This window comes from Mesoplodon mirus (assembly GCF_964341445.2).
Source record: "Mesoplodon mirus genome assembly, chromosome: 4".
Taxonomy (NCBI): Eukaryota; Metazoa; Chordata; class Mammalia; order Artiodactyla; family Ziphiidae; genus Mesoplodon; species Mesoplodon mirus.
Window position 1 is genome coordinate 879,676 of NC_138979.1, and position 15,168 is coordinate 894,843.

Genomic DNA, 15,168 nt, shown 5'->3' on the forward strand with positions numbered 1-15,168 from the left:
CAAACAATCAAAGAAGTCCAGCCTCAGCGGCCTTCTCAGTGATCTACTATGGACCAAGACCACGGGCAGAAATGAAATGGCTTTTTCTTTTTAGATTCTAACTTCCTAGATATTCATTTATTTGATAAGTGCTTTTTTGGATACCGGTGTGTGCTAGGCACTCTGTTGTTAGAACTGGGTTTTCCAATTCGAGTGCTGGCAAAAAAAAGAGTCCATTCAACTCTATGGAAAATCCCTGGAATAGAAGGCAGGCCAGCGACGGGGAGCATAGGAAGCAGAGAGAGAGAAGAGAATGGTGAGGTGGGCAGGATCGCAGAAGGCAGGGCCTTGAAGTCATGACAAAGAGTCATGCATCTGGAATTCTGTGCCTCTGAATCTCCCTCACCTATTTCTGTCCTCCTCTCACCCTGCTCCCCTCTGGCAACCACCTGTTTGTTCTCTGTATCTATAACTCTCTGTTGTGTTATGTTTTTCCATTTGTTTTGTTTTTTAGAGTCCACATATAAATGAAATCATAAGTATTTGTCTTTCTCTGACTTATTTCACTCAGCATAATTCCCTCTAGGTCCATCCATGTTGCTGCAAATGGCAAGATTTCATTTTTTTTATGGCTGAGTAATACTCTATTGTGTGTGTGGTATATATACATCTTCTTTATCCATTCACCTATTGATGGGCATTTAGGTTGCTTCCATATCTTGGCTATTGTTGATCATTCTACAGTGAACACAGGCATGCATATTGTTTTTGTTTTCTTCAGATAAATATCTAGGAGTGGAACTGCTGGATCGTCTAAGTCTATTTTTACTTTTTTAAGGAGCCTCCATACTGTTCTCCGCAGTGGCTGCACCAATTTACATTCCCACCAACAGTGCACAAGGGTTCCCTTTTCCCCACATCTTCACCACACTTGTTGTCTTTTTGGTAATAGACCTTCTGACAGGTGTGAAGTGGTATCTCATTGTGGACTTGATTTGCATTTTCCTGATGATTAGTCATGTCGAGCATCTTTTCAGGTGCCTGTTGGCCATATGTATGCCTTCTCTGGAAAAATGTCTATTCAAATCCTCTGCTCATCTTTTCACTAGGTTGTTTTTTTTTTGATGTCGAGTTGTATGAGTTCTTTGCATATTTTGGATATTAACTTATCAGATATATCATTTGCAAATATCTCCTCCCATTCAGTAGGTGGCCTTTTCATGTTGTTGATAGTTTCCTTTACTGTGCAAAAGCTTTTTAGTTCAATGTAGTCCCATTTGTTTAATTTTGCTTTTGTGTCCCTTGCCTGAGGAGACAGATTCAAAACAATTTTGCAGACTGATGTCAAAGTTTTCTTCTAGAAACTGCCTATGTTTTCTCCTAGAAGATTTATGGTTTCAGGTCTTAACATTTAAATCTTTAATTCAGTTTGAATTTATTTTTGTGTGAGAGTATACTCCAGTTTGATTCTTTCCCATGTAGCTGTCCAGTTTTCCCAGCACCACTTACTGAAGAGACTGTCTTTTCCTCATTGTATATCCTTGCCTCCTTCATCATAGATTAATTGCCCAGGTAAGTGTGGGTTCATTTCTGGACTCTCTATTCTGTTCCATTGATCCGTGTGTCTGTTTTTGTGCCAGTACCACATTGTTTTGATTACTGTAGCTTTCTTTGTAGTATAGTTTGAAATCAGGGAGTGTGATACCTCCAGCTTTGTTCTTCTTTCTCAAGATTGTTTTGGCTATTCAGGATCTTTTATGTTTCCATACAGATTTTAGAGTTATTTGTTCTAGTTCTGTGAAAAATGCCATTGATATTTTGATAGGGATTGCATTGAATCTGTAGATTTCCTTGGATAGTATGGTCATTTAAACAATATTACTTCTTCCAGTTCATGAACACAGTATATCTTTCCATCTGTTTGGGTCATCTTCAATTTCTTTCATCAGCATTTTATAGTTTTTTGTGTACAAGTCTTTTACCTCTGCAGGTAGGTTTATTCCTAGGTATCTTATTCTTTTTGATGTGATGGTAACTGAGATTGTTTTCTTAGTTTTTCTTTCTGATAGTTTGTCATTAGTGTATAGAAATGCAACAGATTTCTGTATATTAATTTTATATCCTGCAACTTTACCGAATTTGTCGATGAGTTCTAGTAGTTTTTTGTTGCTGTCTTTAGGATTTTCTATGTATAGTATTATGTCATCTGCAAACAGTGACAGTTTTACTTCTTGCTTTCCAATTTGTATTCCTTTTATTTATTTTTCTTCTCTGATTGCCATGGCTAGGACTTCCAATACTATGTTGAATAAAAGTGGTGAGAGTAGGCAACCTTGGCTTGTTCCTGATCTTAGAGGAAATGCTTTCAGCTTTTCACCATTGAGTATGATGTTAGCAATGGGCTTGGCATATACGGCCTTTGTTATGTTGAGATATGTTCCCTCTATACCCACTTTCTGGAGAGTTTTAATCATAAATGGATGCTGAATTTTGTTAAAAGCTTTTTTCTGCATCTATTGAGATGATCATATGATTTATTCTTCAAATTGTTAATATGGTGTATCACATTCATAGATTTGCAGATATTGAACCATGCTTGCATCCTTGGGATAAATCCCACTTGATGATGGTGTATGATCTTTTTAATGTATTGTTGAGTTTGGTTTGCTAATACTTTGCTGAGGATTTTTGCACCTATTCACCTATATTGGCCTGTAATTTCTTTTTTTGTGATACCATTGTCTGGTTTTGGTATCAGGATGATACTGGCCTCATAGAATAAGCTTGGTCAGCTTCTTGTTTGTACTTTGTCTTCACTATTTCCTTTCTGTAGTCTCAGTCTAGCCCTTTTGGTGAGAAAGGAGAGTGAAAGAAGAAGTAAAAGGACAAGAAATCTTCTAAATTGTCTGCCCTGTCATAAACTACCTTTGCATTTGTTGCATTAAGCCTAATCTGGCTCATTCTCTTGTGAATGTTTTTTCTTAGAATTTCAAAAATCTTGCAGTGTTGGTGCCCTTCCCACTGTATTTTGCTCCATCCCAAAACAGCCTTCTTCCTTCTGACTACATTCTTGGGAATGTACAGTTCATACATTTACTTTCTGCTGAGGTCTTATAGCTGCCATTCCACCTCCTCCAACCCCCAGTGTATTTTTCACCCACAGCCAAAATCTGGCCCATGGAAAGCACTCACACATCATTTGCTCAGCAAACTCTAGAGCACAGGTCAGTCCTATCGCAATAGATGCTTTCCTCCACTTTGCTGCCAGAGCCACTCTACTCTGCCTGTCTCTCACCCCCCAGGCTCGCCCACCATCTCCTCCCCTATTCACAACTGCACAGGATAAAGGACACATATTAAGCTTTCTGAGTCATCTCCTTAAAGTCCTTCTTCTTCCTTCTGAACTGAGGTTGGGGGGCAGGTGAGTAGAAAAAAGATGGCTAGCACAGCTCTCTCCAAAAAGCTCTTCCCTGGAAATCCACTCATTTCCCTTCTATAACTTCAATATGGGTGAGTCAGGAAATTGACTTTCCAGTTATAACCTTTACAATTTTATATCTCAGCCTAGTGCCTTACTCTGGAATAAACTGTCTACTGTATCTTGAAGCCCAATGTTTTGAATTAGTGAAACAACTTTAACACATTATTTCTTAGATATATGTACAAATTGTGGATGATTTCAGAGCAAATCAAGAATATACACTGCCTTAGAAAGTGAATGGATGGGGAAGAATTATTAGTGTTTTTATTTATATACCTCCTTATCTTCTGATGTGTTACAATGAGCCTGTGTTCCTATAGTAAATGATTAGGACTGTGTAAGAAACAACAGACATAGAACATATGAGTAATTTATATATATACAGATTATTCAAAATTAGGCCATATATCAAACATCAAAGGTCATTTCATATGCATTAATCAAAATGATTTTGATTCTAAAGTAAAAGTGGTGTAGGATTGCCTTAAACATTTTGACTTGAAGGAAACACAGAAGTGTTTTCACGGATCTTTTTCTCGTATATACATGTAGTGCAATTGATTGGCCTTTTGATTGGAAAATCTGAGTGGGAAGATAATCAAAATGACAGAATCTCAAACTGAATTTGGGGAGGACTAAGGCAGGCATGTTGTGTGCTTCATTTCTGTATAAATGAAAAACTAAAAAATAAACCCATAGAGGTACATTCTCTTATCAGTTTGAGCCACACCTATAGAAATGATAAAAACTGGCCTAATTAAACCTGTATGCTACATCACTAAAATGACAGTGGGGAAAGAGAATGGGAGGGAAGATGAAATGGGTGAAACACGTCAACAAAATGTGGGTAATAGAAAACAGAAGGGTTGAAATGGCTTAGCCGAGAGGAGAAAGCTGAAACCTAAAAGCTTGAAGGGATCAAAGCCAATAAAAATAAAACATTTGCAGAAAAATAGACCCTGGAAAGACTCAGAACTTGGAGGCATCTCTAAAGGTGAAGAGTAGACCGAAAACAGAAAAAGAGCCTGAAAGCCTTGTTCAAGGAGGAGCTGGACTTATAAACCTTTTCCCCGACAGAGAGGTTTATCAGGGCGCCAGGAGCAGCTGAAAACACTGTACGGAAATCATGGAACTAAGTAAATATGGGCTCCCGGAATGCTGACCATCCCCGCCGCCCCCTCTCCTGGACCCTTCCTCGCACTGGCAACCCGACTTCCATCTTCAGGCAGAAGATCTGACACTGACCAGCATGAATGCAAAGATCTACAGGTGCTGACATCTGACAGTTCTTCCAGTCAAATAGACAGGTGTTGGAAGAGGGGACGTGTATGGGTAGCATGGGGCAGGAGTGGTGGCCACAGAATTATACCCTCTACTTCCAGAATAAAGAGTCAACAATAGGGCCTCCCTGGTGGCGCAGTGGTTGAGAGTCCGCCTGCCGATGCAGGGGATACGGGTTCGTGCCCCAGTCTGGGAGGATCCCATATGCCGCGGAGCGGCTGGGCCCGTGAGCCATGGCCGCTGAGCCTGTGCGTCCGGAGCCTGTGCTCCGCAGCGGGAGAGGCCACAACAGTGAGAGGCCCGCGTAGAGCAAAAAAAAAAAAAAAAAAAAAAAAAAAAAAAAAGAGTCAACAATAAACTCTAAAAAGAAAAACCAAGCCATAGCAGTTTAAGCATGTCATTTAGAAATTTGGAAATGTTGAGCCATACCAAAGACAAGTAAGAGTCTTGCCCATCACTGTGATTTTTAAGAAAAGAAAAAAAAAAAAAAACAGGATCCAATCAACTGCTCAAGAAAAACCAGGGCCAACCACCTTGTGGAAAGGCTGTGCTCCATCATCCAGGCCTGGCTAATCATACACAGACTTAAGAGACCCAGTCCTGATGAACTCAGATATTGGAGAGGGCAAAGCTTCTGTGACAAGTAGCCAGTGCTGCAAGAATGCTGCAAGACACAGAGCCCCAAACTCAGTGGTACGCATGGCTCTGTACTCACAGACCTTCAGGTCGGTTGCAGTTCTTGTAGCCTGGCTCACCGAGGCGAGCCCTGCATAAGTGCTGTGCTTCAGGCTCTGCTTCTGGGCTTGGTTCCAGGCCTTGTTCTGAACTCAGGCTCAGGGGCAGTGGCTACCTATGGGATGTACTTGTTGTGGTGAGTCACTTTCATGGACATTCCAAGCCTCTGACTGCATCATGTCAACTGACATCCCATGGATCCAAAAAGTCACATGGCCAAGCGCAAAGCCAAAGGTTGGGAGCTGTTATTTGCCCACCATGAAATCATGGCAAGGGTGTGGATAATCTGACACCACTTCAACAGAGTGAAGAAATCACTGGAACTAATAATCTACTGAAGCACCCTTCTGCGTGTATCATTCATCAGGTGGGTTCTAATTGTGGTCTTCATTCCCAGTGCATTATCATGGTGGTTCTGTCACCTTATCATATTCTCTATCCTCTAGCAGGAATATCTAAGGTTGTTTGCAAATAATTTAAACACATTGTAATCGTAAGTTAAAAAAAAAAAAAGAATATCTAGGATGAATAGCCTAGTTAAGTGTTCTGATTTGCTTCTTTATTTTTATGCAATTATTCTGAGTCTTTAAAAAATCTTTTTATAAATTATTTTATTCAAAGTCTCTCTTTTTGGTTCTAAACTCTCTCTTTTATCTAAGTAAGAAGACAGAATACCATAAAAAAATGTTTAACCCCATTTTATGTCAAGTAGCACTTGGTCCCTGTTCTGGATTTTTTTAAAAGTAGAAACTCAGGGCAAATACACTGGAATGCAGGGAAAGTTATTTGATATAGAAAATGTGTAGTCTAGCCAAGAAGTGATTACTCCAGAAATCCTCATGGAGAATAAAGGATTTAATGTGAGACTTGATATTTTGGAAAAACAAACTGAGGATTAATAATATCCGGGTGATGTCTCCCAAAAACACCAAAGGAAACAGTGAAGACGTCTTAAAAGAATGGCTTCCAGATGCCTAGTAAATCATGTGTCTCTACCAAATGAGAACATGGCTTAAGGAGGATATTACTTATTTTGAGAAAAGAAGCATTGTTTGGGTGGCTAGTCGTCTTTTGCCGTTCAACTCTGTAATATTATTAAAGATATAGAAGCCAAGAGCATTATCCTTTTTGAATAATGGAATGATGGATACCATTATTTGCAATGAAAATTAGTTCTACCGTTCAGTGTGATTTTTGTAAGAAAATAAATAAATTAGGGTTTTACGGTGAGATGATTTGTCTTCTTTGGTGACTGGAGTATATCTCGGAGTCTTGTAAAGTGGAAGAAGGATGATTGTAAAAAGGTAGGATGAGAAAACCGGGCTGAGGCTTAGTGCATAGGAACGTTTTTAGATACATAAATTTCAGAAACAATTTGGAATCTGGAAATTGATTTCCTATAAAGCATCTACACCCACAGACCCTTTGGCAAGAGTCCACGTGTTCCCAGTTTGGAAACCACTCACTTGGTTCATTGATGGAGCGTCTCGTGCCCCATATTCCTCTGCCCTTTGCGGTCTTAGGTCACACCCTCCAATACATTCCAGTGTGGATTTGCACCAATCACAATGTGCCAGAACTTACTACCTTTCAGAGTTGGGGTCCTGAAGAGCATTTATTGAGGTCGCTGGCATTGGTTTTCCATGCTGAAATCTTCCTTTGACTTTCTCGGTGATTCATATTCTCATCCCTGTAGTATTACCCGGCAAGTGTTTGGGCTTGAGCAATTCTGCTCTGGGTTTTGTCACTGGATTAGAAGACAGCAGCAGCAGCAATAGCAGCAGGAACAAAACTCGTCTCTAGGGATCGCGGACAGACTGTAATCAGGTATCACAGAACAGAAATCAGAACGTGTGCATTCTCTCTGAGAGATACTGCATTCACTCCATTCAATCTCCTATAGAGGATTTTAAGCACAAATGGGCCATTTTGCAATTTCCATGAACTTTAAGTTCTTAAGGTTAAAAAAAAAAAAAAAGAAGTCTCAATGAACCTGATTAATCTTCTGTTTCCTTCCTAACTGGCAAATCAGCTGAAAGAGGCAGAAGCGCAGATTAATAAACCATATGCAATATCTTGCCAGCTGTCATTTGAGGAAACTATTTTTTCTTCTGTCTTATTGATTACCTAAGTGTTACAGTAACATCACAGGAGCTCTTTGGGATTAGGAAAGCCATGATGATTTTTCTCCCTCCTTTGCAAAATTGTCTACTTCCTTAGTTTCTGTAAACTCACTTTGTATTAGTTAAGATTAGGTTCTGGTGTGAGAAACAGACTCCAAGAACAGTGGCTTACGGAGGACAGAAGTTTATTACAACAAGAGTCTGCAGCAGTAGTTCAGCTCCACAGAGTCCTAAGGGACCCAGGCTGCTCCTCCCCTGGGCAGGACCCCCATTTCCATGGTCTGCTCTATCTCCAGACATCAGGACCACATTCCTGCCAACAGGAGGTTGGAAAGCATGAAAAGGGGCAAAGGTCATGTACTGGCTTACTTTGAAGGAAACTGCCATACCACAATTCTACTTATATCTCAATGGCCAAAATTAATCACCTGGAACATTTTTGCTTTGTACATTTTGAAGCTATCGTAATAGGTACAAAGAAATTAAAATATTTTTTTTTTTGGCCATGCTGCACCAAGTGGCATGTGGGATCTTAGTTCCTTGACCAGGGATAGAACCTGCAGCCCCTGCACTAGAAGCACGGAGTATTAACCACGGAACCACCAGGGAAGTCTCTTGTTATCTTTTCTAAGGATCCGACCCTTTTATCATTATAAAGTTAACCTGTTTTTCTCTAGTAATGATTTATGCCTGAAAGTATATTTTTTATGATTTTAATAGAGGTACACCAACTTTCTGTTTGGTGTTTTCCTGGGGTATCTTTTCCATCCTTTTACTTTCAACTTTTCTGGAAACTAACATTTTAGATATGTTCATTGTAACAGAATATAGTTGATTTTTAAAAAATACATCTGACAATTTTTGGGATTGACATGTACACACTGCTATATTTAAAATAGATAACCACCAAGGATGTACTGTATAGCACGCAGAACCCTACTCAATAATCTGTAATAACCTAAATGGGAAAAGAATTTGAAAAAGAATAGATATATGTATATGTATAACTGAATCACTTTGCTGTACACCTGAAACTAACACAACATTGTTAATCAACTATACACCAATATAAAATAAAAAAATTTTTAATAAAATAAAGTAAAAAAATAAAAATATAGTCTGACAATCTTTGTGTTGGATGAAGGCATTTAACTTATTTACATTATGTGAAATCTTATTTTGTGCTTTCCATTTGTCCCATCTTTCCTATGATTATTTTTCTCTCCTCTGTTTCCTTCTATTTGAATTGATTAATTTTTTTTCTAACTCTGTTTTATCTACTATTATTTGGAAGTTGTGCACTCTGATACTGTTCCCCAAAAATAACAGGCATCATTAATCAAAGTCTCAAGTTGATCAATGTCTTTGTCCACCTGCTGAGCCCTCATCCCTGTCAGAGTTGTGTCCCTTCTGGGATAACATGCTGTTGTGCTCATGAGTTTAAATTCTTTTAACCCCTTAAAACTGTGATATTGCTGCTTTATACAGTCATCATTTCATATTGTTTGTTTCTGTGCATATATTTACCAATTTCTCTGCTTTCCATTTCTTTTAAAAATAGAATCATTGAGGTATGATTGACATACAATAAACTGCACATATTAAAAGTGTACAGTTTGAAAAGTTTCAACGTACGCGAAACAATCACTACAGCCAGGAGAATGAATATATCATCACCTCCAAAAGGTTTCTCAGGCCCCTTTTAATCCTTCACTCCTACCTCTTTATTTTATTGTTGTCGGTGGTATTTCAGGCAGGAGCCTAAATCCAAATCCTATTACTCTGTCATAGCTATTAGTGAACATCTTTCTCCATATGTGTTTGTATCTCAGACTTTGGGTTTGTTTTTTTATTTAATATATATTTATTTATTTACCTGGTTGTGCCGGATCTTCGTTGTGGCACGTGGGATCTGTTTTTAGTTGCGGCATGCGAACTCTTAGTTGCAGCAGGTAGGATCTAGTTCCCTGACCAGAGATCGAACCTGGGCCCCCTGCACTGGGAGCTCAGCGTCTTACCCACTGGACCACCAGGTAAGTCCCTGTATCTCAGACTTTGAATATGAGATCACTTTCCTTCTCTCTCTTTTACGCTCTTTAGATTTTCCCTTAGTGAAGGTCTACTAATGGCAAATATCCCTCAGTTTTTGATGGCCTGAGAATATCATCAGTTTGGCTTCATGCAGAAAAGATACTTTTTTCTAAGAATAGAGGTCTAGGTTAAAAGTAGTTTTCCCTTTGTACATTGAATGTATCACTTCACAGTCTCCTGGCTTCCGTTTTGCCATCAGGAAAGCCGCTGTTTGTTACTCCTTTAAAGATCTGCTCTTTTCTTTGGGGCTCTACACTTTCACTATGAGTTTTCTAGTTGTGGGTTTCCTTCGTATTTATCTGCCTGATTTTCTCTGTGCCCTTGAATCTGACAGAAGACGCTTTTCAACAGTTCTGGAAAATTCTCAGCAACTTTAGTCTCACATAATACCTCTGCTCCCCTTCTCTCTTTTCTTCCTGAAGCTCCAATTAGGCACATATGTACTCTATCCACAAATTGTTTTACCTACTCTTCCATATATTGCATGTCATTTCTGTGCAACCTTCTGGATAATTTCCTCATGACTATTTATCTCTGAGAGCACTAACTCTCTCCTCAGCTGTGTCTAATCTACTGTTAAGCCCATCCATTGAGGGTTTATTTTGTTCATTTCAGTTATTAGGTTTTTCATTTCCAGGTGCTCTATTTGGTTCTTGCTCAAATTTGGTCATTTTATATAGTTTATTCTCTGTACAGATTTTCAAACTTTTATTTCTTTATACATGCTGAACATAATTATTTAATATTCTTATAATAACAATATCTGAAGTCTTGTATTCTTGCTGCTTCACAATCATGGTACCTTGTTTCCCTGTGTGTTGAATGGTTTTTTGCTGTGAGCTGCTCATTTCCCTTGGAAATTTGTTTTTCAAGGAATTCTTTGGGAACTGGGAAAAAAAAGCTTCCACCAGAGAAGATTGACCTTTGCTTCTGCCGGATACCTAGGGTACTATATGTTCAAGACTACTTTAAACTACTGGTATCATCTTATATATTTGATCTGTAATTTTTCATTTAACAGTAAATCATGCAATGTCTGTCATTCTATACAAATTCACCTACTATTTTTAATGTTGTATAGCATTCTATAATAAGACTATATTATAATTTATTTAATCCTTCAACTGTTGACTTTTAAGTAGATATCACTGAAAATGTGTATCTTTATATACATAGCTTTACATGCTTGCATAATCATCTCTAATTTTATATATATGTTTATCCTCTAATCATATATGTTCACTTATTATTCAATAATATATATTGAATGTATTCATTTCAAATATATATAATATATACATTATATGTGTATATATTCATTCCAGAAAGTTGGACTGCTATGGCAAAGAAAATGTGTATTTTAAAAATGTTTCATACATACTACCCATGACCTTCCAGAAAGATTCTATCAATTTACAGCCCACCAATATATACCTGTGCCCCTGACAATACTAGATGTTATCAATCTTTAAATTTTGCTGATCTGATGAGAGAATATTATTGTTTTAATCTGCTGATATCTTACTACTAACGAGGCTGAACATAATTTTGCTTACTTCTATTGACCACTTTTTTTTTTTTTTTGCGGCACGTGGGCCTTTCACTGTTGTGGCCTCTCCCATTGCAGAGCACAGGCTCCGGACGTGCAGGCTCAGCGGCCATGGCTCACGGGCCCAGCCGCCCCGTGGCACGTGGGATCTTCCCGGATCGGGGCACGAACCTGCGTCCCCTGCATCAGCAGGCGGACTCCCAACCACTGCGCCACCAGGGAAGCCCTGACCATTTGCTTTTCTCTTCTGTATGATTGCTGTTCATTTATTTTGCCCATTTTTATAATTTTTTCTGAGTCATTTTCTTATTTGTAGATAGTCTTTGAACCTTACAAATTTTAACATCTTTCTTTTAAACATATGATCCAGGAATAACTCTTACAATGTAAATATGAACTACTATAAATTAGAATTGAAATGCTTTCATAATAGATACTGTTCTTGGGGCAAAGATATGCAGTGAATAATTGTTGTAAACAGTGTACATGGTGAGAGTCCCCTCCATCCGTTCTTTGGTATTCTCAAATTTTACACCATGAATATTAGAGTGCTCTTTGTGACTACTTTTAGAATCTGCATTTTTTCATTTCCTGTTTCTGGTCATTACCTAAAGTGAGTGCTTTAGTTGAAGTGAGTGGGTATTTGAATTGAGGCAAAAGAGCCTACCAGTGGGTAGTGATTGTATATTTTACTGTTGAGAAAATTTAATCTGATTGCCTCCTCAATCTTTTAAAAAAGGGTTGGAGATTCATGTACAATAGTCATACTTAGGGAGCTATTTCTAGTCAGGTTTCTAATGCTTTAGTAGAGATATACTTATTTTCAGAGACCCTAATTTTTTTTTTTAACTTCAAGTGTTTAGCATGTAACTAATTTTCACCAGATGGTTCCATCTTCATTATTTATCTAAAGCAGTAATATTTATATTTAAAAACTATTGTTGGAGAGAGATTATAGCATTGTTGGAATTTGAAGTTTTACTAATGCATATTTTACTGTTTTGGAAAATGTCTACTATTTCTAATGACTGTTCAAATCTCTGTTTCTTATGAAACTCATACTTGGCTTCTTCAGTTAATTCTTTCGGGCTATGAATTTTTTGAAAAGTTATTGGGAAAGCCATTTTCTGACAATTATAAAACAGTGACTACAGCTACTGATAATTTTTATAGGTTTCTATGATGTGAGAGAAATTTGACTTTGCATATTGAAATAAACTGAAAATTATAGAAAGTTTTTTATTCTTCCATAGGAATGCTTTCCTTAATGATAGAATACATATGAAATGATATAACATCAAAGATATTTTTTAACTGCTTTGAATTCATAGTTTATATAGTGCATTTAAACCAGGAGCATTTATGACTTCTCCAACTCAAACTGGGTAAGTATTTAGAGGAGGAATGTGTAAATTTTTAAAAAAATAAAATCTATATGTTAAGAAATAAAATTGGTTAAGAATCATCAGGGCGGGCTTCCCTGGTGGCACAGTGGTTGAGAGTCCGCCTGCCGATGCAGGGGACACGGGTTCGTGCCCCGGTCCGGGAGGATACCACATGCCGCAGAGCGGCTGGGCCCGTGAGCCATGGCTGCTGAGCCTGCGCATCCGGAGCCTGTGCTCTGCAATGGGAGAGGCCACAACAGTGAGAGGCCAGCATACTGCAAAAAAAAAAAAAAAAAAAAAGAATCATCAGGGCTTAGAAATTATATTTTTCAGAATTTTCCCAAGCAACTTACTGATAAACATGCTGAACAAACATATAAATTCATCTGATTCAGGATTGATCCAAAAGTTAAAAAGATGACAAAGTCTTAGCAAATTCTGTATTTCACTGACTATCTGATTTAAATAGTTTAAACATTCTTTGGCATTTAAATAAAGTCAAGTATTCTTTCTTATTTATTATTTTCAGAACATATAAGTTAAGATTACAAAAGTTTAAAATATATTTTTAAAAACTCAGATCCATTTGATCATTCAAAATTAATAAAAGGAGACAGGGTGGTAGGGGAGGATGATACTGAATTGCCATCCATGCTTCAGCATGAAAATGGCCTGAAAGAATAAATGACTGCATATAATTGGCTTTCTCTAAATAAGTTACTAATAAGAACTATAAGCCTTGGACTTCCTCAGTTCAATGAAAGCATATTTAACTGCTGTGTTGTAAGAGATGCTGGTCCTTGTAATTGCTATAATCAGACTATTTGGAACCTGATGCGTCAAAGTTACCTACCTAAATTATCAAGCAACTTCTGGAATTCTCTGGATTTAGGGGTAGTGTATCAGCCTGGGCCAGAAGAGATCAAGCTCAAAAGGGAGCCAACACAGTAAACAGAAGAAGAATTCAGAAATTCTGGTGTAGGAATCAGGTCAAATCAAAAGTAGGAACTTGGGCCTCTGGAATTACACCAGTACAACCAAGATTACAGGGAAGGTGAGTAGGCAGAATTCAATGGGTTACACTTTTACCCCAGCCCACTATCAGAGAGATACTATCACAGAAAGAGGAGAGAAGAGGGCCTTACCTTGTAATGTGCCCCAAGGTGATATCTTCAGCTACCCTAAAGAGTCTTGAAAATATGTCCTAGTCTTAGTAAAACTGGAAAGCTAGCTTGTATAACTGACCCTAAACTTTATAACAATAAATGTGTCAGTCACATTAAGTATTGTGTTTGGCATACATAACTATTTACTATTATTTACATATCATGAAGACAATCATATACTTTTCTTTTTAAAATCTTTTCATGGTCTATGCTAAATATTTATTAGAAGCAACTTCTATGACTATTTACAAACTAAATACCATAATTTGTGTATTACTTGGCAATGTGTAAGCAAAGAATCTTGTCAATTCTACATTTTGCTTTACAAAAATATTTAATTAACTTAGCTCTGTACTTAAATCAGTACATGCAAAGAAAGTTCAACGAGGCATGAAAATCAATAAGTAAAACTACATTTTAGGAAAACACTACCTTGGGGAGAAAATGTTGTAGTCTTCCATTTTCAAGCTGGCATATACAACCAATTGAATTAACTTTCAATTGTCTATTTAAAATTAATTCAATCTGATCTAGAACCAAAATACTAACAAACTGCTTACATCTGCACAAGTTGAAGGAGCGGATGTTTCAGTCAATACCATTTTCTATATTTAAAACCAGAAAGTGACATCAACAGCCCTCAACAACTTACTCATTGTCGTAGTTTTGGTCTCCAAACACATCCGTTTAACATGTGCACTGAACTTTCAGCCCTGAGAATAGAATCCCAAACATTCACTACATACATATGTCTATGATTACTTCTGACCACAACAAAACTTTCAAGTGAAAGTGAAAAATAAGAATGTAAAAGGTTTGCTTCTCCATCTTGCTATTTTGTTTATAAGTACACACATACACATTAATATTAAAGTCACAAAACAGGATACAAAAATTATATGTAAACTGTGACTGCAACTATGTAAAAAATGCATATAAAAAATGGGAGGCCAGGAATCCACTAAAATTGTGATAGCAGTTATGCTAGGGTTATAGAGCCACGGTGTTTTGCTTGCCTTTCTCTTGACTTTCCAAATGCTCTGCAATGTGGTGATACTACTGTAACTCAAAACTCCCTTGTCTTCTTTATTGAACACCCTAAAGACTTTACTCAAAAACATACGTAGTGATCAATGTGCAGTGTTCTGGCAATTTAGTAGGAAAGGAAAAGAGACGATCACCGCTCATCCCACATCGGAATTTCAAAGTCCCTTTGAATGCTCTTCTCCAGAATCCCTTCTGGGCTTTAGTACCAGGAAGGCTCTTCTTCCTTCCTTCCCTCTTCACAGCACCACATCCCTGCCACCTTACTGCTCAGCCTTTGACCTCCAGAATGCCACACCTTCCCTGTCAAGTTTCTTTCTCTTGAGATTATCTA

The 15,168-nt window shown here is 37.7% G+C and overlaps 1 protein-coding gene across 3 annotated transcripts in view; it reads right to left on the reverse strand.

Annotated features, from left to right (window-relative positions):
- ODAD2 (outer dynein arm docking complex subunit 2) overlaps positions 1-15,168 on the reverse strand; it is a 240,839-nt gene that overhangs the window by 189,190 nt on the left and 36,481 nt on the right. The window contains exon 1 of one of the 3 annotated variants that reach the window (XM_082618223.1): positions 7,064-10,910. The exons of the other annotated variants lie outside the window; for them this stretch is intronic. Coding sequence (XP_082474349.1) covers positions 7,064-7,110 — 47 coding nt within the window. The 5' untranslated portion in view covers positions 7,111-10,910. Of the gene's footprint in view, positions 1-7,063; positions 10,911-15,168 lie in introns of those variants that run through there. 3 annotated transcript variants of the gene reach the window in all.